General features: G+C 39.7%; 1 protein-coding gene across 1 annotated transcript; it reads left to right on the top strand.

Annotated features, from left to right (window-relative positions):
• Positions 1–640: 640 nt before the first annotated feature.
• On the top strand, positions 641–24,206 carry LOC105034835 (uncharacterized). The gene is given in 17 exon segments (XM_073247343.1): positions 641–1,020; positions 1,318–1,379; positions 1,382–6,252; positions 6,337–6,525; positions 6,723–6,837; positions 7,659–8,710; positions 10,334–10,783; positions 12,835–12,888; positions 12,987–15,852; positions 15,988–16,101; positions 16,208–16,338; positions 16,830–16,922; positions 17,085–17,354; positions 17,652–18,273; positions 21,184–21,259; positions 21,355–21,516; positions 23,406–24,206. Coding segments are annotated over 16 exon segments (11,313 nt in total). The 5' UTR covers positions 641–772; the 3' UTR covers positions 21,455–21,516; positions 23,406–24,206.
• Positions 24,207–24,950: the final 744 nt, after the last annotated feature.

Genomic DNA, 24,950 nt, shown 5'->3' with positions numbered 1-24,950 from the left:
GAAAAGGAGAAGAGGGAGAGAGAAGGAAGATGGACGGGGGGAGAAGAGGGGGAGGGGGAGGGGGCGGTCCTTACCAGAATGGATCGGGGAAGGGGCGTCGCTGGAGAAGGAGTGGAGCGGGATATCATCGGAGAAGAAGGAGACGGTGGGGAACGTTGAGTTTTTTTTTTTATAGAAATATATAAACGTCATTTTGAATGTCATTTTTAAAAACTCTATTCAAAATAATATTTTAAAAAAAAAAACGTCATTCTGAATGACGTTTCTAAAAATATCATTTTGAATAATATTTTTAGAAACGTCATTTTGAATGTATTTTTAGAAATATCATTCACAATGACATTTTTATTTTTCTTCGTGTAGACTGGCGAGTTGAGCACTATACAAATGATATTTAGAAATGTTTTATCTGTAAAAAATATCATTTCAAATGATATTTTTATATTTTATATTATTTTAATAAATAAAATTGGATTGGCATTAAATTGATAATTTTTTTTTAATTTATATCAGTACGGTAAAAAGCTCGGATTAGAATTTGCATCTCGCCCTTCAGCCGTGTTGGAGAGTGAAATAGGTATAATGAGGAGTGTATTTATCAAATAGATGTTACCCCGGCCCGCGCCGCTGCTGCCTGGTAGAAACAAATTTCCAGGGTTGTCGTTCCGCCTGAAGAACGGGAGAGTACAGATAAACTCAAAAGCACCGGCGGGGGCCGCTTAGCAAACGAATAGATAGTGTATATATCAGAGCTGAAAGAGATGCGGCGATAATGCAAAGCCACCTACACCACCACCACCTCCAGCAACAGCTAGCTGCGCTCCTCTCCGCCGCCGCGGACGGCGCCGACTCCTCCGCGTCCTCCGCGCCGGAGGGGCGGCGAGAGAGGGACGACGATGCCGCCCGAGTCGCGGCCCTCGACTCGCTCCAGCGCACCATCCTCTACCCGCCCAACGCCCTTCTCCTCTCCCACTCCGCGCCTTTCCTCTCCCAGGGCCTCTCCCAGCTCCTCTCCGACAGGTAAGAAACCCTAAAATCTTTCTCTTCTTCTCACACCTCTACTACTTGGTGGTACAGATAGATAGATGGATGGATCGATCAATAGATAGATAGATAGATACGAACTGGCATCTATGCATGCGCTATACATATATATGTAAATAACCCTAATAATGATGATGGAGAAGCCACCGAAATCGAATCGAATCGAAATTGAATTCATGACCTCAAAATTCCTCTTTTACTAAAATCTGTTAGCGTGACCAGGGAAGAAATGTATGTTTTTATGTTATAGCGTCAGCGATTTTCTTGTTGCAGATCATATGCTGTGAGGCGGGCGGCGGTGGTTGCCTATGGATCCCTGTGCGCCGTCGTGAGCTCCACCCTCTTCCATCGAATGCGCTCCAGAGCCACGTCCTGACAGGTGGGTTGGCTGATCGGTTTGTCGGTTGGGCTCTGCCCCTTCTGGGGGATATTGGCGTCGCAAGTGGCTCTGCACAATTGGCACTGGAGGGCTTCAGGGAGTTCCTTCACACTGGGGATGCATCCAGCATCGATCGATTCATCCCGCCGATTCTTAAAGCATGCCAAGAGCTCCTGGAGGATGAGAGGACCTCCCTGAACTTGCTCCATCAGCTGCTTGGCCTTCTTTCTTTGATCTCCTTGAAATTTGGGCACTGCTTCCAGCCCCATTTCGCAGACATCGTGGACCTGCTTCTTGGATGGGCCTTCGTGCCCAACCTCTCCGAGTCGGATAGGCACATCATAATGGACAGCTTCTTGCAGTTCCAGAAGCACTGGCTGAGCAATATACAGTTCTCATTAGGTTTGCTGTCCAAGTTTTTGGGTGACATGGAAGTGCTGATTCAGGACATGAGCCTCGAGACCCTGCAGCAGTTTGCCAGGCTGCTTGCTTTATTCTCCTGCTTCTCGACAGTTTTGCAGGTAATGGCTTCTGGCTTGCTGGAAATGAATCTGCTTGAAATGATCAGGGAACACCTTGAGAGTATGGCTCCTAGGCTGTTGAGGTGCATATCAACGTTTGGTGGTAAGTTTGGGTGGTCGAAATGGATTGGAGAGTCCTGGAGATGCTTGATTCTTTTAGCTGAAATACTGCAGGACAGGTTCTCCAGCTTCTATGCAATAGCCATCGATATTTTGTTCCAAAGCTTGAGGGGGATTCCACCCTTTCAGATTCAAGCAGTGCTGAAAACTAATCTGCAACTGCTGTCTCTACAAAAGCTGGGGCTCCTTTCTTCATCCGTCCAGACTATACTGCAGTTTGAGTCGCCCTTATCCCAATTGCGTCTGCATCCAAATCATCTTGTGGTTGCAAATTCAGCTGCCACTTACCTCTTCTTCCTTGAGCATGGTTCTGATGGTGTTGTTTCTCAGGCCATTACATGTTTGACTGACGAGTTGGAGCTGTTAAAAGGGTTGCTTGGAAAAATCCATGGACAATTTGCTGATCTTGGTGGTCTTCAGGAGGAATTCAAGTCGGATTTAGGTTCTGGGAAGGGTTATTCAGAACTTGAGTTGCTTTCCTTGATGAAATTTGATTTAAAAGTTCTACAAAGTTCTGTATCTTTTGGTTCTGCAGAAAGTTTGCCAGAGCAGATGGTTATTGATACAGTTAGATGTGAGCGACAGATGAGACTGACATCTTTTATCCTACAAAAGCTTGACCCCTTCAAGCCCCCTATTCAGGGCTGCCTTGAGTTGCAAGTGCATGTTGTTAGGGCATTGCAAAAGTTCAGTGAATTTGAATTTTTAAGTAAGCTTGCAATTTTTAGGACTTCATGGAAGAAGGTGTCTGGTGATTTGTCTACTGAAAGTCAAGGATGTGTTGAAGCTAATAATGTCCATCCTGATCTAATTAATGAGTATTTAAGAAAGTATGGTGCATCTATAGCTAGAGCTCTTGATGTTTCTTCACCTTTAGCCGTTAAACTAGAAGCACTTGTCTGGATCCGTACCTTTGGACAAGTAATAAGAGATGTGGAAAAGGACGCAGATCTGGTTAGATCTTTCTGTGAACCCTATGGAAGTGCCAGTCTTGGCAGTGATTTACTCTTTTCAATATTGAATGCAGCATATGACAGGGAGTCAAAAGTGAGGTCTCATGTTGCAACCGTGCTCGAGGCACTTATGCAGGCACATCTTATTGATCCTGGGAACTTTTATTGCATTTCAAAGGTTGTCCTTGACAAGCTAGGTGATCCAGATAGATCTATAAAGAATGCATTTCTAAGGGTGCTTTCTGTTGTCCTGCCTGTTACAATTTATTCATGTGGTTTGATCGAGGATGAAATTATCTCTTCTAAGCTTGTGCCACCTAGTACAGGCAACCAATATTACTTGAATTGGAAGCACACACTTGCCTTGAAACAGCTACCTAGAAAACTTCAGTCGCAGCAACTTGTCTCCATTTTAGGTTATATCTCACAAAGATGGAAGGTGCCCTTATCTTCTTGGATCCAGCGATTAGCTTTTACTTGCTGTGGCAAAAAGGATGTCTTTTCTGGTCAACAAGAAGTAGTTGGAGATGCTGGTGCCAGTGCTGTGTGGAAGGATGCTAGAGTAAAGGAAGCTGTGCTTGAAAACATATGTCCAGTGAACATTCTAGCTGCAGTTTGGTGGTCCATACATGAAGCTGCTAGGCATTGCATTGCTCTTCGTCTTCGAACAAACCTTGGTGGTCCCACCCAGACTTTTGCAGCCTTAGAGCGCATGCTTCTGGATATACCAAATGTGCTGCTGCTAGATGCTGAACAAGGTGACAGCAAGTACATAGGCTCATCTAATCTCCACCTGTTACCTATGTGGTTACTGCTTGATTTTGTTGAGGCATTGAAAAAAAATGTGTATAATGCATATGAAGGTTCTTCTGTGTTACCTGCTTCTCCTCGATCGAGCTCCCTGTTTTTCCGGGCAAACAAGAAGGTCTGTGAGGAGTGGTTTTCTCGAATATGTGAGCCTATGATGAATGCTGGGCTTGCGTTGCATTGTCACCATGCTACCCTTCATTATGGTGCATTGCGATTGCAGGAACTCAGAAACTTGGTAGCATCAGCTTTCAAAGATAAAACTCGTGGGCCAGCAGTTTCTGAAAATCTTCATGATCTTAGAATTAGATTAGCAGAAGATGTCTTGAGGGTCCTGCGATATGCATCCTTGGCTTTGTGCAGCTGTCGTGATTCAGAGGCTTTGATTGGCCTTCAGAAGTGGGTCACCATGACATTTTCCTCTTTGTTCCAGGAAGACATCCAGCCCAGCCAAGGTGTAACTGGAAGCTTTGGGCATCTTTCGTGGATGACAGGACTTGTCCATCAAGCTCAAGGACACTATGAGAGTGCTGCTGCATACTTTTCTCACCTACTTCAGTCTGAGGATGCACTTAGTTCCTTGGGTTCTGATGGCATCCAATTTGTTATTGCACGTGTGATTGAGTGTTATACATCCATTTGCGATTGGAAGTCTTTAGAAAATTGGCTCACAGAATTACAGGCACTTCGTGCTATGCATGCAGGGAAGGCTTATTCTGGTGCTTTGACTACAGCTGGTAATGAGCTGAATGCAATTCATGCCTTAGCACGCTTTGATGAAGGAGATTTCCATGCAGCATGGGGCTATCTTGATTTGACACCTAAGAGCAGCTGTGAACTTACTCTTGATCCTAGGGTAGCACTAGATAGGAGTGAACAGATGCTTTTACGGTCAATGCTTCGAAGGGATGGGAGGGCTGATAAGGTGCTGGAGGAGCTTGATAAGGCCAAGTTGATGTTGGACGAAGCATTAGCTATTGTTCCACTTGAAGGATTGACCGAGGCAGGTGTTTTTGCCACACAGCTTCATTGCATCTTTGCCTTTGAAGAAGGTATGAGGTTAAATGGCCAACATGAAACGAAACATTTTTCATCACTGTTAGATTCATTGCATCATGTTCTGCAATCCCCAATCAGTAGAGTTCATCAAGATTGTAGCTTGTGGATCAAGGTTTTCAGAGTTTATCGCACCATGCTGCCAACTTCTACAGTAACTCTGCTTCTCTGTCAGAAATTACTTAGTTTAGCTCGGAAGCAGAGAAATTTCATGTTGGCTGACCGCATGAACCAATACATTATGAACCACCCTTTGACAAGTTCTGTATTGATGAATACGGAGTTGCTTGATTTGAATTTGCAGTATGAGGGAATCCTACTTAAGCATGCAGAAGGGAAGAATGAAGAGGCTCTCCTTGATCTTTGGTCATTGGTGCGTGATGATATGTTGTCTACAACTGCTACTGCTTCTGCTACTGGTTCTGTTCTGAAAGCCAAGGCATGCTTGAAACTCTCCAATTGGTTGAGACAAGAGAATCCAGATATAAATTTGCACAATATTCTTTTCAAGATATGTGAAGATTTCCATGCATGTAATGCAAGTGATAATTTTTCATTTACCAGAGGCAGGCTCTCATTTAGTGATGGTCATGTAACTTCTGATGCAAACTATCATGCAGTTCTGGAAGAAATAGTTGGTACAGCCACAAAATTATCCTGCCATCTTTGCCCCACTATGGGTAAGACATGGCTTTCTTATGCTTCTTGGTGTTTTAGTCAAGCCAAAGACTCTCTTTCTGTACATGGTGCAGTTCTTCGGCCTTGCTTGTCACCTATTCTCAATCCAGAACTTACAACAGACAGATACCAGTTGACAGAAGATGAGAAGTCTAAGGTGGAAGTCATTATGAAAAGGTTTTGTCACATTGATGGAAATGCAAGCGATGTGGAGGAAGAGCAATTAGTATCCACTTCCCTTCCTGAAAATGAAGCCTGTATAAATTCGCTGGTCCAGCAAGCAGCATATCTATTGCAAGCCGCATCTGGAGCACCTGGGTTTGAATCCTGTGATGGTGAATGCCCCTCTGTTGCTCTATCTTCTCAGTTACAGGTGCTTTTTCTCCGTACAAATGCTGGACTAAGGAAAAATGACATCTTGTCTTTAGTCAATGAGCTGATTGACATTTGGTGGTCACTACGGCACAGGAGAGTATCACTATTTGGCCATGCTGCAGGTGGCTATTTTCAATATCTAACACATGCATCTTCCACATTTTTTGCTAGCTCTCATGGTGATGTTATGAAAGAAAAAACCAGAAGCTGTACACTGAGGGCAATGCTGTATGTCCTACATATTATTGTCAATTATGGATTTGAGTTAAAAGAAATTCTTGAACATGGTCTTAGAACAGTTCCACTATTGCCATGGCAGGTAAGAGATGCTTTAGTTATCATGCTGGGCAGCCTTATTAATGATACTGGTTTAAGGTTTTATATTTTGTCATTTTTATTATAGGAAATAACACCCCAACTGTTTGCTCGGTTAAGTTCTCATCCTAAACAAGTAGTCAGAAAGCAATTGGAGGGACTGTTGATGATGCTAGCCAAGCTATCCCCATGCTCTATAGTGTATCCTACACTAGTTGACTTAAATGCTTGTGAAGGAGACCCCTCAGAGGAGCTTCAGCGCTTGTTTGACTGTTTGGTAATGAAACCGTCTTATTCAATTCTATGCCAATCTTTCATCCAAAAAAAAAAAAAAGAACTGTGTGCTAATCTAAATTTTCATCAAGCATGCAATGTTTCCTGGTCTCTAATATGATTTTCACAAATAATGTTAGTTTACTTCAGCATCTTTAGTCAGGTGAGAGTTGGGATCTGACATTCTACTGCCCGATGCAGAATAAGCTTTACCCTAAATTAATTCAAGATGTTCAGCTTGTAATTAATGAGCTGGGAAGCATAACTGTTCTATGGGAGGAACAATGGCTGAGCACACTTCAGGATCTTCATACAGGTAAATGAGGTCCATTAGCAGTAAATATTTTATATTACTAACAACATTTACAACTGGACCTATAGGAGGCTTTCTAAACTGCTTGTATAATTAGTTCATTTGTCATATTTATGTGTTTCTGTTCTAGCATGGTTGTTACAACTGGCAAAGATAATATAGGTTTTTTTTCTTTTTTTTTGTCATAATGGATTCTGTATGATTATATCTTTCTGAATAACTTTGTTATGCTGGAACTCTTTTTTTTTTTTGAATAAAGAAAGTCTAGGAACCAAATTAAAACAAAGAAAATGGTCAGACCAGAAGTGACATTGGACATATGCATGCAATATTTGCATGAAATAGAAATACAAGCCAAACTGTGATCTAGCTGATTATTCTTTCCCAGAAGAAGCTCATCCTTCTTTCTAGGGTATACCTAGGAACAGAAAAATGCCCATAAGATCAGTTGGGGAACATGTCCAGCGTTACAAGTCTTCCTGGATAAAGATATAGCAAGGAGCCAAGGACACATTGACAGGTATGTCATAATTTGGAATTCGGTAACACTACATGAAACTTTAAATTATACTAAAAGAATTTCAGAATCTAAAGGTGAAGGTATGACAAATAGAATAGTTACATAAAAAGATTTAAGGGTTTATATGAGATGATGTACAACATATATTTTGTTTTAAAGATCAGTTTATTTCTTTTTATGAAGATCATTTTATTCTTGTAGTTATAGCTTTCATGGTTCTTACTAGTACTTAATTCACAAATTTCTATCCAAATATCTTATTTTTTGGAATTCACAAATAGTTACTAAATGCTTCTGGAATTAGATGTCATAAGACGCATAAATTTGCTGAAAGAGGAAGCTACACGAATTGCTGCAAATTCCACCCTCAGTCATGCTGAAAAGAACAAGATAAATGCAGCAAAATACTCTGCTATGATGGCTCCAATTATTGTGGCATTAGAGCGTCGTCTCACCTCAACTTCTCGTGAACCAAAAACAGTTCATGAGCTCTGGTTCCATAAGGAGTATGGTGAACAGCTGAAGTCTGCCATCTTAAGTTTTAAAACCCCCCCTGGAGCTGCAATGGCGTTGGGAGATGTGTGGCGGCCATTTAATACTATTGCAGCATCTTTAGCAACCCGTCATCGAAAGTCAGTCATATCTTTGAATGAAGTGGCTCCACAACTGGCATTACTTTCATCTTCTGATGTTCCAATGCCTGGTTTTGAGAAGCAAAATTCGATGCTTGATTCCTCGGGAAATTCTATGGCTGACATCCAGGGCCTTGTTACAATCTCTTCCTTCTGTGAACAGTTAACAATTCTATCAACAAAGACAAAACCTAAGAAGCTAGTTTTACGAGGATCAGATGGTCAAAATTATACTTATCTTCTTAAAGGTCGAGAGGATCTACGTCTTGATGCTCGAATCATGCAGATGTTGCAAGCAGTTAATAGTTTTTGTTATTCATGCACTGATACTCGCAGTCGATCCATTTCGGTTCGCTATTACTCCGTGACTCCAATCAGCGGGCGGGCTGGATTGATCCAGTGGGTAGACAATGTAACTAGCATATATAGTGTCTACAAGTCATGGCAAACCCGTACCCAGATTTCACAGCTTTCTGCAGCTGGTGCTGGCAATGCGAACAACCAAGTGCCACCTGTTCCCCGTCCAAGTGATATGTTTTATGGAAAAATCATACCAGCGCTCAAAGAGAAAGGCATAAGAAGAGTGATCTCACGAAGGGATTGGCCTCTTGAGGTTAAAAGAAAGGTCCTTTTGGAGCTTATGAAAGAGACTCCAAGGCAGCTTCTTTGGCAGGAGATGTGGTGTGCCAGTGAGGGATTTAGAGCTTTTACTTTGAAGGCAAGAGGTATTGGATTTTGTTTTTTGTAATTTCATTTTAGAAGCAGCTGACTCATGTGGCAAAAAAATACAAATTCTTTTCTATGAAGGTTGAAAGAACTTGATTTTTTTTTTTAGTACAAATTATTCTTTGTCATTTGATTTTCTCATCTTGAGGTGACAGTGAAGTAGAATGTTCAAAGCTGAACCTGAAATAGACAGGACCATGCTTGTTTCCCTGCTCAATTAGTGAACAATCATGGGAAGCTATTAACACACATTCAGGCTGAAGTCTCCTAATAAAATGGCCGATGTGTACAACCACCTTGTTGACTGACTTGTCTTTGGGTAGTGATTACTGTCAGAAAACTATACTTGATGACATCTGCTGATCTTGTTTTATTGGCTCCTGGTATCAGATTGAATTTGTAGAACTGATGCAAATGTGTGCAGTTTTAATTCCATCATGTTTATTCTTAAGTTTTTTGCCTTTTTCCTTCCATTCACAGATATTGTCCTTGTTGCATCAGCTTCATAACCTCATGCATTATGTGGAGATTCATCTACCTTCTAAGAGATATCTGTCATTTACTAGCTTAAAGAACACCTTTTATTGTTTTCAAGTTCATAATAGGTGTTATTTTGTGGGTTTAATTCACCCTTGGCATAGTTATTGCACTTCCGTTTACAGCCCTTGTCCTTGCTTTTTTGGTCTGCATGTTGTTTAAGACCAGCTTCACTACTTGTATGTTAGCCTCTTGCATTACATCAAGATTCATCTACGTTCTAAGCCATGCTTGTCATCTGCTGATTGCTCATTTCTAGTGCATTTCTTCTTGAGATCTCACTCCCTTATAAGATTGTTTGGTAACATTTTGGTAGCTCATATCCTATGAGTTGTGCTTCCATGTGGATTCTCACATGCACGCTTGTCTGCTTCTATGTTACCTTCCTAAAACTCTCCTCTTTCTTTGATTTACTGTATGCTGCATTCTTCATTATTCATTTTTATGGAAGACCTTGAGAGGAGGTATTAAGTATATTTAGTGGGACAGCATTACTTGTATATATATACTACAACATGTGGGCTGCTACTGTGTTGTCTAGCATGCTACCGGTGGTTTATTTTTCCTACTAGACCAAACAGATATACATATAATGGGTGTGGCGATCTGTTCAGTTTTCCGTTCGACAAGTATTGGCCATGCATACTGCGATATCAGCTTTAGTGCAACCTCTGCTTCTTAAATTTCAATCATATGAGACACATCGTCACATAAGGCCTATTGGTTATTATCATAATTACAACAACATTAATGGGCATTTACAGTCAGCTTCTTGATACACAATTTAATTAAATACTGCTGGTTGCACATTTACCATTGTTATTTCTGATCGGTGACACGAAAGACCTACAGGCATGTTCCCATTAGTTCTTTTCACTAGATGTTTTTGCCTTGCACAAAAATAAATACAATGTAGATGGAATCAGGCAGTTGCTTTCAAGTATGTGTATGCTATTTTGAGTTAGTAGAAGAATATCTGGCTGGTTCCACAACCTAACTTTCATGTTTTCATTCTTCTGGATTTCTGGAATGATTCATCTTTTACAAACTTTGCATTAACCTAATTGATCCATATTTGATTTGCAGGTTCTCTGGTAGTGTAGCAGCCATGAGCATGGTGGGCCATATACTGGGCTTAGGGGATAGACACTTGGATAACATCCTTATGGATTTCTGTAGTGGTGATGTTGTCCATATAGATTACAATGTATGTTTTGACAAAGGGAGGAGGCTAAAGATTCCTGAAATAGTTCCCTTCCGCCTTACTCAGATAATTCAAACTGCTTTAGGTTTGACTGGAACAGAAGGTACCTTCAGGGCCAACTGTGAAGCAGTTATGAGTGTTCTCCAGAAGAATAAAGATATTATCTTAATGTTACTGGAGGTATTTGTCTGGGACCCTTTAGTAGAGTGGACACGGGGAGATAGCCATGATGAAGCAGCAATTGGTGGTGAAGAAAAGAAAGGAATGGAACTGGCTGTCAGCTTGAGCTTATTTGCCTCAAGAGTTCAGGAAATCCGTGTTCCTTTACAGGTAATTTTTATACACAGTCTTCCAGAAACTTTTAGAAAGGAGTTTACACATGCTTAAAGGCTAGTAAACATGTTTTAACAAACCCGATTGTGTGACAAACTCTGAAATTATTTGAAAACAGCATGACATCATATAGGTGTGTATTCGAGTGTTAATTTCATGAAAGGAGAAAACAAGACACAGGTACATGTAGGGGAAAAATTACCAAATTAGATGCACAGAACAGAAAGTATCAAAAGACATAAAATTTACAAAGTGTTTATTTGTGGCTAAGCATTGAGTTTCTAGATGCCAGTCTTGATTTCAAATATTGCAATGATCTTGACCTGTTTAATGTATTTGTTGAAAGATATATGTCATTAGATTCATGATGCTTTCTTTGATCTTGAATAGTGGTCGCAAATATAAACCATTTTTCATTTGCTAACTTAATTACATCTAAGGTATTGGTGTCATGAATTCAAAAAAAAAAAAAAAAGACACCAATAGTCTTACCAATAGTGCTGCTGTCAAAATTTTTTATTTCTCAGAGAAAGTCATAGTATTAACTCAAGGATAAAAGATATTTGACATTAGGAAGAGGCTTGTATTAATTCCTCCATTCTCAACAAGTTCCGAAAACTATGAAAGTCCATCTCTAGCATCATTATGGTGGTGGGTTAGACTCATTGTTGGAAGAGTTCAGATTTTTACCAATTTTCAAACTTTGTCATTAAAGAGTTCAGCAAGTACCCAATGTGCCTGTGGCATATTTGACTCGCTGATCTATGTTTAACAATGGTTCTTTCAGCTGTATGTGAGTCCATGTAACACTGGTTTACCATGTATTGAGGCCAAAATTTAGGCCAATAGAAGTTTGGATATTGGAACAGCAATAATAGCCTAATAGTTCCAGGCTAAGTTTTATTATAAAATTTTCCATCTTTTGCAGATAGTAGCATTGTTGTTAACCCACACTGAACTGCTTCAGTGGATGAGTCATGGATTTCCAGTTCAACCACAGGTCCAATGTGCCTGAACTAGCAAGCATTTTTTATTTGTCAATGATGGCAGTCTTTCCTCTTTCCCAAGTCTTGACAGTGTAACATTTTATACCCAAACCTCATTGTGAAAAATTGGATCCCTCTAGAAAGAGAAAGGAAAATGAGATCTAGAAGAAAAAGTCCTTCCCTGACCATTCTCCTCTTAGAGTTCCTGTTCTTGGCGGTCCTCTCACTGGTGGCATCCTCTTCTTCTCTGACAAGGCCACCACCCTCCACCTTGATGGCAGTCTCCTGCCAAGATGGTGCCCTTATCAACTTTGGCAGTGTCTTCCTCCAGAAACCTTATAGCAAGATACCTGCATTTGCCCCTCAGCAGCAACTTCGCTTTCTCCCAATAGCCACCGTGTGAGAGGATAGAAAGGTGTGGGGCACTAGTGATTGGGATTATTGTAGGTAAGGTTTCGGATTTTTTCAATCATTTTTTGAATAACCGAATCTCACGGTCGATGATCCCATTGGCCTGGTTAGTTTGAATGGTTTGACTGCTTGGTCTGGTGAACCAGAGGTGGATTGAATAATTTTCAGAATTAGTGGGTTTTGATGCAACCCAACCCACAAAGGTTTGCAGGTGACTGGTCGAATGGGTAGACCTAGTTATCCATCTGGGTTTTAAAACATTACTTTTTCATGCATTTCTTAGAGCACCCTTAACTGCCCAACTAATGTTCCGGTGTTACTTTCGTAGTGCCAAATGCAACCAAACCAGTCATTCTGAGTTCAAAGATTAGTATGTTTTTCTTCAGAGCTTTGCAACCTGCTTTGATTTGGTTAGGAATACTAAAATTGGTGTATCAGTTTTGAGAAACTAATTGCATGTCACTCTTAGCACTCTCTTCTTGTAAAGTCATTCATATGCTTCTCTGATGATTCTAGTCAACACTGGTTTATATCTGTCAATGATAAATAGCAAGAAAAAAAAGCACATTGATTTTTCTTGAAGCTGTTAATCTTTACTGCTGTGGGAGAGGGATGTAAAGATCAAACATAACAATGAATTTCATGTTTCAGGAGCATCATGATCTTTTAGTTGCTACCTTACCTGCTGCCGACACTGCCCTCAAGGTATGACAAAAAATGTTTCCGTACGCTCTTATGTGATGCATCTAGAAATTAGGAAGATCAAACCAACTAACTTCATCTTTCTTGCAAAACTGTGACAGAGGTGCCTGGATGTGCTAAACCAATACGAGGTGATATCTGCCATATTCTATCATGCTGACAAAGAGAGATCAAGCCTTCTACAGCATGAGACATCAGCAAAGTCAGTTGTAGCTGAAGCTAAATCGATATTGGAAACAGCTCAGGTATCATTTGAAGTTCAGGCTCATGAGTTTGCTCAAGCAAAAGCTGTGGCAGCTGATAAATCCCAAGAGCTTGCTATGTGGGTGGATCAACATAAAAGGGTCCTTGATGCATTGCGGAGTGGTTCAGTTCTGGACATGCAGGCGTGCATAAAGTTAAGTAGCATGGAAGAGGCCTTATCTCTTACTTCTGCTGTTCTAGTCTCAGAAGTTCCACTAACAATTGTTCCAGAGCCCACGCGAGCACAATGCTATGATTTGGATAGGGAAGTTTCCCATATAGTTGCTGAGTTGGAGAAGGGGCTTTCCTGTGCAATGGAATCACTCCATGATTATGCCTTGGCATTGCAAAGAATTCTCCCGCTAAACTACACTACAACCAGCCCAGTGAGTGGTTGGGCACATGTTCTGCAACTATCTGTAAATAACATTTCATCTGATATCCTCTCCCTTGCAAGAAAGCAAGCTGCTGACATTATTGCTAAGACCCAGGTGGAATGTGTTGATTTGGTTCAACAGAGGCATCGAGACCTCTTTCATAAAATGGAAAGATATATAATGGACATAGAGAAAGTTAATGACGAATGTTCAGAATTGATGAACTCTATTGGATCAGATACTGAAGCAAAATCTAAAGAGCGCCTGCTATCTGTTTTCACAAAATATATGCAGTCTGCAGGTTATTCAAGAAATGAAGATGATACTTCCAGTACTCATTCAGTTCAAAAATATGAAGGAATTAAAGATTTTAAAATGCAGGGAGATCTTCAAGAGAAGAAAGTAAAGATGTTATCTGTTTTAAGCATGGCTGTAAATGAACTATATAAGCAGGTTAAAGTGAAAGTTATAGATATCTCCAATAAATCCACAGGCAGAGTTAGTTGGAGAACAGGAGATGATGGTTTGCAACCGGATTCTGTAGCTACCTTCCATGAGTTTGAAGAGCAGATTGAGAAATGTGTCCTAGTTGCTGGGTTTGTCAATGAAGTTCAGCAACTGGTTGACATTGATTTACCTAGGATCAGTACAACTGCTGATGATGTGAAGCTTGCTTCTGAAGGAAACTGGGTTTCTGTATTTCAGACTAGTATACATTCCAGTAAACACTTGATTGAACAAATGACTGAAGTTGTTCTTCCAGAGATAATTAAATCAACTATCTCTTACAACTCAGAAGCAATGGAAGCTTTTGGATCCCTTTCTCAAATCCGTGGTTCCATTGATACAGCACTAGAAAAACTCGCTGAGGTGGAGCTAGAGAGAGCATCCTTAGTAGAGCTAGAAAAGAACTACTTTGTGAAAGTTGGGCTTATCACTGAGAAACAATTAGCTCTTGAAGAAGCTGCAGTGAAAGGTCGAGATCATCTATCCTGGGAAGAGGCTGAAGAGCTGGCATCCCAAGAAGAAGCTTGCAGAGTGCAGTTAGACCAACTCCATCAAACTTGGAACCAGAAAGATATGCGGAGCTCTTCTTTAACAAAGATAGAATCTAATGTTAAAAATTCACTAGTTTCTTCTGAACGTTTTTTTGCATCTGTAATAAGCATGGAAAAGGAGGGGGATCTATACAATAGAAGAAGCAAGGCTCTTCTCGCTGCATTAGTTGAGCCCTTTTCTAAGCTGGAATCAATTGATCAAATGCTGCTATCATATGGTACTCTTCCTTTTAAATCAAATGGCTCCTCTTCCAATCTAGCAGATTTTGGGACATCCAGTACTTCACTATCTGAATCAATGTGGGGTTTTGCCAGCTTGTTGAAGAATCATGCTTTTTTTGTTTGGAAAGTTAGTATTCTGGACTCTATTCTTGATATATGCATTCATGACATATCATCTTCGGTTGATCATAATTTTGGTTTTGATCAGCTTTACAATGTTCTTAAGAAGAAGCTTGGAATCCATCTGCAAGAACAAGTTAATCGGTACTTGAAAGAAAGAGTAGCTCCTGCTCTCCTGGCACAGATAGACAAAGAAAATGAGAATTTGCAGCACATGGTAGAAGCAAGAAGGCACTTTTCTTCTGATCAAGTAAAAAGAGATTCTGGACCAGTGAGAAGAGTTCAGCTTATGCTTGAAGAATATTGTAATGCACATGAGACAGTTAGGGCTGCCAAGTCAGCAATTTCTCTTATGAAAAGGCAGGTAAATGAGCTGACTGAGGCTCTGGGAAAGACCATTTTGGAGATTGTGCAGATGGGATGGCTGCATGACCTTTCCTTGCCATATTTGCTAAAAACCAAGGTTTTGTCTCAAAACATTCTTGGAGATGACGAATTCTTGTCCTTTGTTTTAAACCTTAGCAGGCCGAAACTATTGGAAGGAATACAGTCTTCCATGTCGACAATAGCAAGATCACTGGAATGCCTGCAAGCTTGTGAAGGGGCTTCTTTGTCGACGGAAGGACAGCTTGAAAGAGCCATGGGATGGGCTTGTGCTGGCCCAAATGTTGGGGCAGGAAGTTCTTCAGCCAAGGGCTCCGGAATTCCTTCTGAATTCCATGATCATCTATTGAGAAGGAGACAACTGCTTTGGGCAGCTCGAGAACAGGCATCTGATATTATGAAGATCTGCACATCTGTCATGGAATTTGAAGTATCTAGAGATGGTCTTTTTTGGATACCTGGAGACAAATCTTCTGGACAAACTACTACTGATGGTAGAACATGGCAGCAAGCTTTCCTGAATGCCTTGACCAGACTAGATGTTGCTTATCAATCTTTTACACGTAGGATCCCATCCTGCCTATATAATATAGTCTCAAAATTGTGATTCTTTTCATGTGAATTGTTCTTCCATTATATGTTAGCTGCAGTTTTTTTCCCCGTTTTCTATTACCTCATTCACCATTTCTTCAAATTAGGTGCTGAAGAAGAATGGAAGCTGGCACAAAATAACATGGAAGCGGCCGCTAGTGGCTTGTTTTCTGCTACTAATGAACTCTGTATTGCCTCTGTAAAGGCAAAGTCAGCTTCAGGTCTGCTCTAGGCTCTCTTATTTTTGCACCACACAAGATTCTGGCTAATATTTGTGCAAGCATGTGGATGTAAAGATGAATGATGGTGCTTTACATCTTTTTGCAGGTGATCTGAATGACACCCTTGCAGCTATGTGGGAGTGTGCTAATGAAGCCATTGTGGCATTATCTGCTTTTAGTCATGTTTCAAAAGGACACACTGCTTTGACTACTGAATGCGGTTCCATGCTTGAGGAGGTATTATAGTTTATTGGATATAAAAGATATAATGAATCTGGAAGTTTATTTTTCTCCAAGAAAAATTTATTGTTTCCTTATATGAGCATATGCCTCAAGCTCATAACTGTACCATTGTTTGTGGTATCATTACTGGTATTTGTACATAAATGAGTTAACAGATACTATTGTGTGTACATGTTAGTAGTGTGCAAGAATGTGCCCATTATAGAGTTCCCAGACATAAATAGTATTTTGTCATCAAGGAGATCATGCTTAGCAATCAGCTAGAGATGGCTTTGTGGATTGTAAAAGTTGATGAGTTCAGTTTTCTACCATATTTCTCAAGATAATCTGAAATCTACAGTTACATGAGAAACAATCAACATAGCTCACCTAACCTATTTTAGTAGTCATATACCTTCATTTTTCCTTCATCATATATGGTATTGACATTGGGCCTGAATTACTTTTTTTGGCTTTTCTTCATTTTGTGCACTGTTTGTGTGCAGGTATTGGCTATAACAGAGGGTTTACATGACATCTACAGTTTGGGAAAGGAAGCTTCCATAGCACATAGTGCACTTATGGCAGATCTTTCCAAGGTTTCCTGCTAGCTCACACTGAAATTTCTTGAACTTTGTTGGTGATTTCTGTGAAATTGGAATTTGTGGCTCAGTTCACAACTACATTGTGCTAGCTTCTCCTAATGATTTGATTAAGTAATTTTACATATTTTAATGTATATTGTTTCCATCTACCGGCAGGCAAACATGATCCTCCTTCCAATTGAAGCTTCCCTATCTGCTGATTTAGCTGCTATGGCTGATGTAATATCAAAGGAAGGAGAAAGCAATGCAGATGTTTCTCTCATTCATGGACAGGCTCTGTACCAGTCTTATATCTTTAGGCTTAGGGAGGCTTGTCAATCTTTGGTACCTTTGGTGCCATCGCTTACCTACTCTGTAAAAGAATTGCACTCCACATTAACCAAGCTTGCACGGGCTTCAAGCCTACATGCAGGAAACCTCCATAAAGTAATTCTCTCTTAAGTGTAACTTTTTGGTTAGTAACTACTAACTAGAAAATTTTAATTGCTTGTTGGGTGAACTATTCAGCCCAACCCACAACACCCCCCCCTTCCACACAACACAAAAAAAAAAAAAAAAGAAAAAGCCAAGGCTTATTGGTTCAGGAAAAGAAATTCTAAGCAGAATCTATAAGATTGCTGGATTCTCTTTTAGATAATTATACAAGTTTCTAGATGTCTCTGTCTAAAAGTATTTGTGCAATTGTTTCTCCTTTCACTTACACTAAGGTTCATAATCCTGCAGGCTCTCGAAGGTCTGGGGGAAAGTCAGGTGGTAAGGTCTCAGGACCTTGCTCTATCAAGGTCTGAACTTTCAAATCGTGCAGTTCTACTTGACAAGGAGGTGTCTCTCGGAAGCAGTGGAGACAATATTCAGGATTTGACTACAGCTGGCGATTTTTCTTTGCTAGATGAAGGGTGGATCTCTCCTCCAGAACACACATACACCAGCAGCAGAGAGTCCAACATCACTTTTGCTGAAGCAAGTTTTCCTGAGAACTTGGACAAAGTAGAACTGTTCTTGCATGGTGTCAATGCTGAAAAGGACAGTAGCACTGGAGTTTCCTCTAAACATACTGATGGACTGCAAAGTGCTTATGCTGGGAAACCAGAATCTGAATGTCCAAGAGAAGTGGACAGTGCTAATAGTCGATCTACTGTGGTACCACCAGATCCAAGTATGCAAGCTTTGTCACTATCAAACGACGCTGTAGTGACCCATCTTGATAGTGTAGAAGAGATAATTGAGAAAACAAAGCTGCCACATAATTATAATGAACAGCACTCTTTAAAGCAGGTCAAGGGATATGGTGGAAGCCATGACAATCCTTCTTCCTATTCAGATTCTGCAAGTCGGATAATAAGGGGTAAGAAATCATAGACTTTGGATGAGCATTCAGTGCTGTTATTTTGTCATAACATTTTTTCCCATTATATCAAGTACCATGGTGCCCCATAATGAAGAGAACTCAGAGTCCCAACCATAAGTAACAAAAAACCCTTTCGTGAGTCAAAAATCCATTTTACTCAATTTTTTCATAAAACATGTATGTGACTAGTTTCTAGACATTAAAAAAGTTGCTTTAGGGTTCAAATCCACAGACAATGCATTCCACTTTTACAACTTTAGCACCAAAAAGAAAATGTGCTTTGCTTTAAAAATATAGCATGTATTTCATGGATACAATTTCATAACCTTTTTGAAAGGCGAAAGACTTGATTGACAAAATAGGATTTGTAGAGTTGATCCCACATGGTTGGGAAAAATGTTGATAATTGTATATATGACTTAACAAGAAACGCTCTGCCTTGAAAGCATGAAATGTGTCCTGCTCTTATTATTAAAGAATATTGTTAGTTCATTTGATGACAGTAATGGTAGTAGCGCAGGTGAAAACTTGTCGTGATTGTATTCACTTGTTTGATATTAGTAAGATGTGATTTCTTTACTTACCCTTCACATGAATTAGGGAAAGAAGGAAAGTGATTCTTATAACATCAGTGATGCTAGTGCTGCATATTAGAATCACCAGTGACTGCACAAGCTTTTGAAGTGTAGCTAGGGACATATATCTATGTATTCATTAATTTGTCTGTCTTATTTCTTGAATTGTGACTAGTCTTTGCATGGCTGTGGATGTGGCAATGGGGTGCTAGAACATGTTAAACTGAAGCAAGATTTTTGCACTCAAATGTTTCTAAAGAGGAAATTGAGCAACAAATACATGAAATACATAGGAAGCCTCAAGGAACCACAAATAAGTAAATCGCCCAAATTTCCTAAGTTTTGGAGAAACCAAATGGATATCATTTCCCAAATGGGCTTTCTGGGAGATCTGTTGTCACATTGGAAAAAAAGCCTCGTGGTATCTATGATTCGATGAGTCTTATGGTCATTGCAGAAATTAAGGATGGACTAATCTATAGGTTGTAGTAGGGTTTGCTGAATCACTTCGAACCGTCTAATTCAGGGTGTGTTAAACCATATTGGTGGTCGAGTGGGATGGTTTTGGTGTTCAAAATGGGAAACTAGCAAGGGGGATAGGGAGAAGGAAAGAGAGGAAGAGAGGGGGGTGGGAGAGGAAGGAGAGAGGGCCGTCAGAGGACAGCTGAGTTCACTGCACTGCTGCCAAGCTTGGTGGAAGATGGAGGGTGGAGGGAGGTAAGGGGAGGGAGGGAAGGCCTTTGGAGGGCTGATGAGGTCATCACATTGCCGTCGAGGCTGGTGAAGACTGGAGGAGGGGCTTCGCTCTCTTCCTGATAGAAATGGGCTCCTGTCAGTTGCTAACTTCACTATTTTTTCTTTCTTCGTGGGGAATTTTGGTTGAAGTTGGCAACTGGATTGCTGATTTCAATCGAAAATCCCAAAAAAAGAGGAAAAAACAGTGACTTCACCAAGTCAGTAATACAGTTGCCAACTTCACCTGATAATTCCCAAAAAAAAAATACAAAACATGGGCCTTCACCAGCTTTAGCGGTGACATGGTGGCCACCTCTCGCCCTTCTTGCTCTGCCTTCCGGCTTCACCGAGCTTGGTAGTGTAGTGAGCTCGCAGTCCTCTGGCGGCTCGCTCTCCCTCTCCCTCTCTCCCCCACTCTATCTATTCCATTCTCCCTTCGCCCTCTCTCTATGTCGATTCATGCCTAGTACGGAATGGCACAAGAGCGTACTAAACTATACCACCAGTCGACTGGTCCGGGCTTCAATAATGTCACACCAAACCTTAGGTTGTAGGTTTTCTTTTTCCCTTTTTTACCCTTTTTTGTTTGAAGGAAATGGAGATTCAACTATAATTCTATGTCAGATCAGAAGAATTCCTTGTGGCACCTAAAAAGAATGCTTTATAGTTTGATTTTCTAATTTATCATTTATATTTTTTAAATGTGATAATGAAGGCCCATCAAATCCTCATCACAAAGTTTTTTTCTTGATTTTGTTTTTTAAACTTCATGTTTGTTGGGATGCTGTTGTTCAAGGTGTTGGCTACTCCTAAAAAGGTTCAAGGATCAAATGCAGGAACTTCCCCCATGCTACCCATTTAAGAATTAAGTACTTCCTGATCTTTGCAAGGACTTAGACAATAGGTTCCACATAATCTTTACACATCATCAATAAGATTAAAGATGCAACATTATAATGTTGTCAGGCAGTTAGATTTTTGTTTGTCTGGAAATCTTTGAGTAAGGCATCTGTTAACTGTCTTTCCACTTCTCTCAGCATTACTTGCAGCTATAGAAGATTTAGAGACCTATATAATATGTGTTATTAATGTTATATAGAATTGGCAATCTTTGTTGCGAATCTAGACCGTCTGCTACTTTTCGTTTTTCCTTGCCATCAAGATGGAGTATATCAGTTCTGCTGCCACCAGGCAGTTGTGTGGTTCAGATGCTTGAATGGTTTTATTATCATTTATAATTCTTCAGTGATGATGCATTAAGGTATCTAATTCATTTGACTTACCATTGATTTGAGGAACCAGTTCTGCTGAACTAAGTTCAGTTATGAGTTCTGTTCCCTCCGAGGCAGTTTTGTAGAACAGATGTTTCGATGGCTGTATTATCAGATAATTATTTCAGGTCTGACGCATTAAGGTATCTAAGTCGTTGGACCTGCATTAGTTTGAGTGTATTGACTAAGCTGAACTAGCTTTTCAGTTGGCTACTTTGTTTCAGAAAAAAGGGATATAACGCTAGGTTGTGATTGAACTTCCATTGGATGGGGAACATATTTGAGTTGCAGTTTGTTGATCCTGTATATTTATGTTCTGTTGACAGGTAAGAATGCTTATGCTTTATCAGTCCTGAGACAAGTTGAGCTGAAGATAGATGGGAGGGATGTTGAAGATATCAGGTACCTTTATTGTGACAGGAATTGCTTTCTGTTATGTAATTAGTGAGCTTGAATTTACTCTGCACTGTGTTGAACCTTCGCAATTTCCGTTGCAGGTCCTTGGAAATTTCAGAGCAAGTAGATTTTCTCGTTAAACAGGCTACAAACATAGACAACTTATGTAACATGTATGAAGGGTGGACCCCTTGGATATGACCCTTTGGTTGCTTTTGTTCATTTTCCTGTTCAAGCTCATCAAGTGAGATATATCTTCTCAGGTAATCATTGTCATCTTCTGCTTTTTATTGACTAATTAAGTCCAGTAAAATTTGTTACATCAAAGGGCATCTTTTTGCTTGCAATTTAATTACATGCTGCAGTTCAATTATCATTGGATTAGTGTAATAATAATTTTTATTGAATTATGTAAATATCAACTAATTCAATTTTATAATAACCTATTATTCATCATATGCGTTGTAATAGCTAATATGTATTATATATAATTAATATTTGTATCGCTATAAAATTATTAGTATAATATTATGATAACGGTAATAGAATTTTGTTATAATAATATTATATTATAATAATATAATATTTTTTAGTATTATGATATGATAGTAATATGTTTCAATATTGTAATATAATAATAGCATTACAATATAATACTAAATATCATGATAATATAATTTTAATATTATAATATAATATAGTGTTATTGCTATAACAAATATAAAACTAGTAATATGATACGATAATGATATTATAATATCATAATATTATAACATTCATTAAGTAATATTATTATCATATTTCTATTTTTAATTAAAATGATATTTGGCTGTAAGTTCAATTACAAGTTTTGGTTGAACTGTAGCCTTGCAGTCAATTGTAACTCAAGTTTGCTTATTGCAAGAAACCTAATAGCCTTTAAGAGAGAATTAATTACGTTGTTCTCGGCTCAGAGCCATTTAGGACTAATATAGTCAAAAAAATGTCACAAGATCATCAAATTTTTATATGCTGTGTGCGGGACAGCTCTCTCCCATATGGGGCACAAACTGGCACATAGAAACTGCCCGTCTGTGTGCTGCCCATCCACTCACACAGGTGGCAGCATGACAGGACTGAGTGGATGGCGGACAGCACAATCCTGCGTTCAGGAAATAACAATATCACCCATTGCGGTGGATGTGTGATGCCAAGATCAACCGAAATCTCGGTATGTCTTGGCCGTAATGGAAGGTGGGAATTATTGGGAAAACAGCTTAGATATTTCAAATCCTAAGTTTTTAATATGAGCAGTATTAACTGCTTTCTAGATATTGATTTTGATATTTATTAATTAAAAGTTAATTATTTAGTGACATGTAAACTGAAAATCCTCAGCTAATGTATTGGATTTACCACTAGTCGCATCTTGATATGTTATGTGAGATGATAAGGGCTTTAGATTTTTGGGAAAGGCACTAGTGTCGGCATGAATTTTTTCCTCAACTGAGATGAAAACCTTGTTACCTGCTATATTTTTGAACAATTGGTTGGAGTTGAATTTTTTTTTGTCTAAATAACTGCTTTGATAACTAATTTTGTGGGAGAAAATCTTAGTGCTACCCGAATACTCTAAATTTTGGACTTTTTTACTTGTCAGATACTTGGACGCTTGAGACACTATGGAAACTTCATGATATTTCATATTGACGCATCCTTGTGTGTCTGCACACACATACATATATGAAAGTTTATTTAACTATAATAATAATAATTTGATAAGAAGAGAATAAAGTCTAACTTATTATTTATTAAATATGTAGAGTGATACATAATATGTGCAATTTTTAGATGATTTTCATGCCGAATTTTTTCTGTTTTTATATCTAAATGATATTTTCTAGAGGATAATGTCATACTCTGGCAGATGGAGATACCCATGTCGATGTTCTTCACGTCATCTTCATTATCATCATTTAATTGATTGTTGTTTTTGATGTGCCTTCCATTTTAATCCTAAGAATCCGAATTTTTTTAATGCGAAAAAATATTTTGCCTTTTCTTTTTTGTTTTAATTTTGCCATTTCCTGTTGCGGGAAAAAGATGCGACTTTTATTTTCTTGATTCACCGAGTGGCGAATGCTAACGCTATGGGTATGGAAATGTCTGATAGCGAAGTGGGGCTCAGTTTCTACGCGTCAAGACTGAGACGGAGGCAGTCGTGCCAGCTGGGGAATGATGACAGCGCCCTTTGCCGTTTTCTAGTGATATAATAAGATTGGGTTGATGTCTATCCATTTTGCCGACCCCATGACAGGACGAGCACACCGAAGCCCCACAGAGTTAAAGATACCACTCTTCTGGTGGCGGCTTCCTAACGCCAAGAGCACCCTGGTTTCCAAAGCCGGTATGACGTTGCTCCCTCTGTTTATATTCCATCTGCCAGTCCTTCCTTGTCCCTCCATCTGTCAGATTCATCCTTCCTCTCCTGCTGCTGGTTTCTCTCTTGCTGTGACCTCTGCTTCCAATGTCTAGTAGCATAGTGGACAAGTGGACCGCTCAATTGGCAAAGCTTCGTGACAAGAGCCGGGCCGCCTTCTCCGGTGGCGCTTCCAGCCCGGAAGCGGAACCAGAGCAGACCCCCTCCGCTCCTCGTGGGTTCCCGGTTCTGAGGCAGGCCCAGCGGATTAAGTCCCAACCGTCTCCTTCACTTTTCTCGGAAGCTGCACTTTCCATGCTTGTCGACTGTGTCAGCCCGTAGAAGATTGCACCGACGTCCTTTGTATGTATGTATGTATGTATATATATCTATCCCTCCCCTGAACTGCGTGCTCTCTTAGGTGAGCTTGTGATCCGCGTACATCTGCATGTTATCCAATCATCTGCATGTTATCCAATCATCTTTGTTGTAATCACCCCTTAGTGATGGTTGAGCGCGATACCGAAAGCCAATGATACAATGATGTTTCGTCTACTGCATCGTTTTGGCTATCCGAAAGCAAGATGGCATGGTTTGGGATTGTGGTACAAAATAATTAGGACTGTTACCACTTGATATATATGTTGCTTGAATATTTGCTCAATTGGGATCTCTTTCGCAGGCAAATTGGGACTCAAAACTTATACATTGGTAGGAGAAGCAGATTTCGAATGATGATTATTTTTTAATAAAAATAAAATTAGAAGAATAAAAATAAGGTTTTTTTTTTAATAAAAAAAGAAAAAGAGAACAAGAAGAGGACGAACGAATGTCAAGAGAAAGATATTATATATAGATGAAGCAAATGGAGATCCAGATCTGAAGAATTGACTTGGGATTATGGAAACTGACATCAACAATTTCGTGTATGAGAAAAATTTTAGAAACACTATTATTCTTGGGCTCGAACCAGATCCTTGCCTCCACACTTCTCATGAAGAAGATGGGAAGGAATGACCCACCTTGCAGTAGGAGCTCTGAAACCGTAAATCTTCTTTTTCTACGTTGCTCTTTTGCTCAAACTATATAGATGCAAGATAAAGCACACGGAATTCCGAGAATTTTCCCCTCGTGGACTGGTGGAGAATGGGAAAAACCAAGCGCAGGTCAGGCTGGTATATCGGTATGTACATTGAGAGCGTACAACATAGATATCTTTCAGTAAACGATGGCTGTATACGCTGACATTTGTAATAACTATCAAGAAACGCAGTTGGCTTGTCCCAAATTGTGTCTTGG

This window comes from Elaeis guineensis, chromosome 13 (assembly GCF_000442705.2).
Source record: "Elaeis guineensis isolate ETL-2024a chromosome 13, EG11, whole genome shotgun sequence".
Taxonomy (NCBI): Eukaryota; Viridiplantae; Streptophyta; class Magnoliopsida; order Arecales; family Arecaceae; genus Elaeis; species Elaeis guineensis.
Note: the sequence above shows the minus strand (reverse complement) of the source record. Positions and strands in the feature narration are given on the sequence as shown.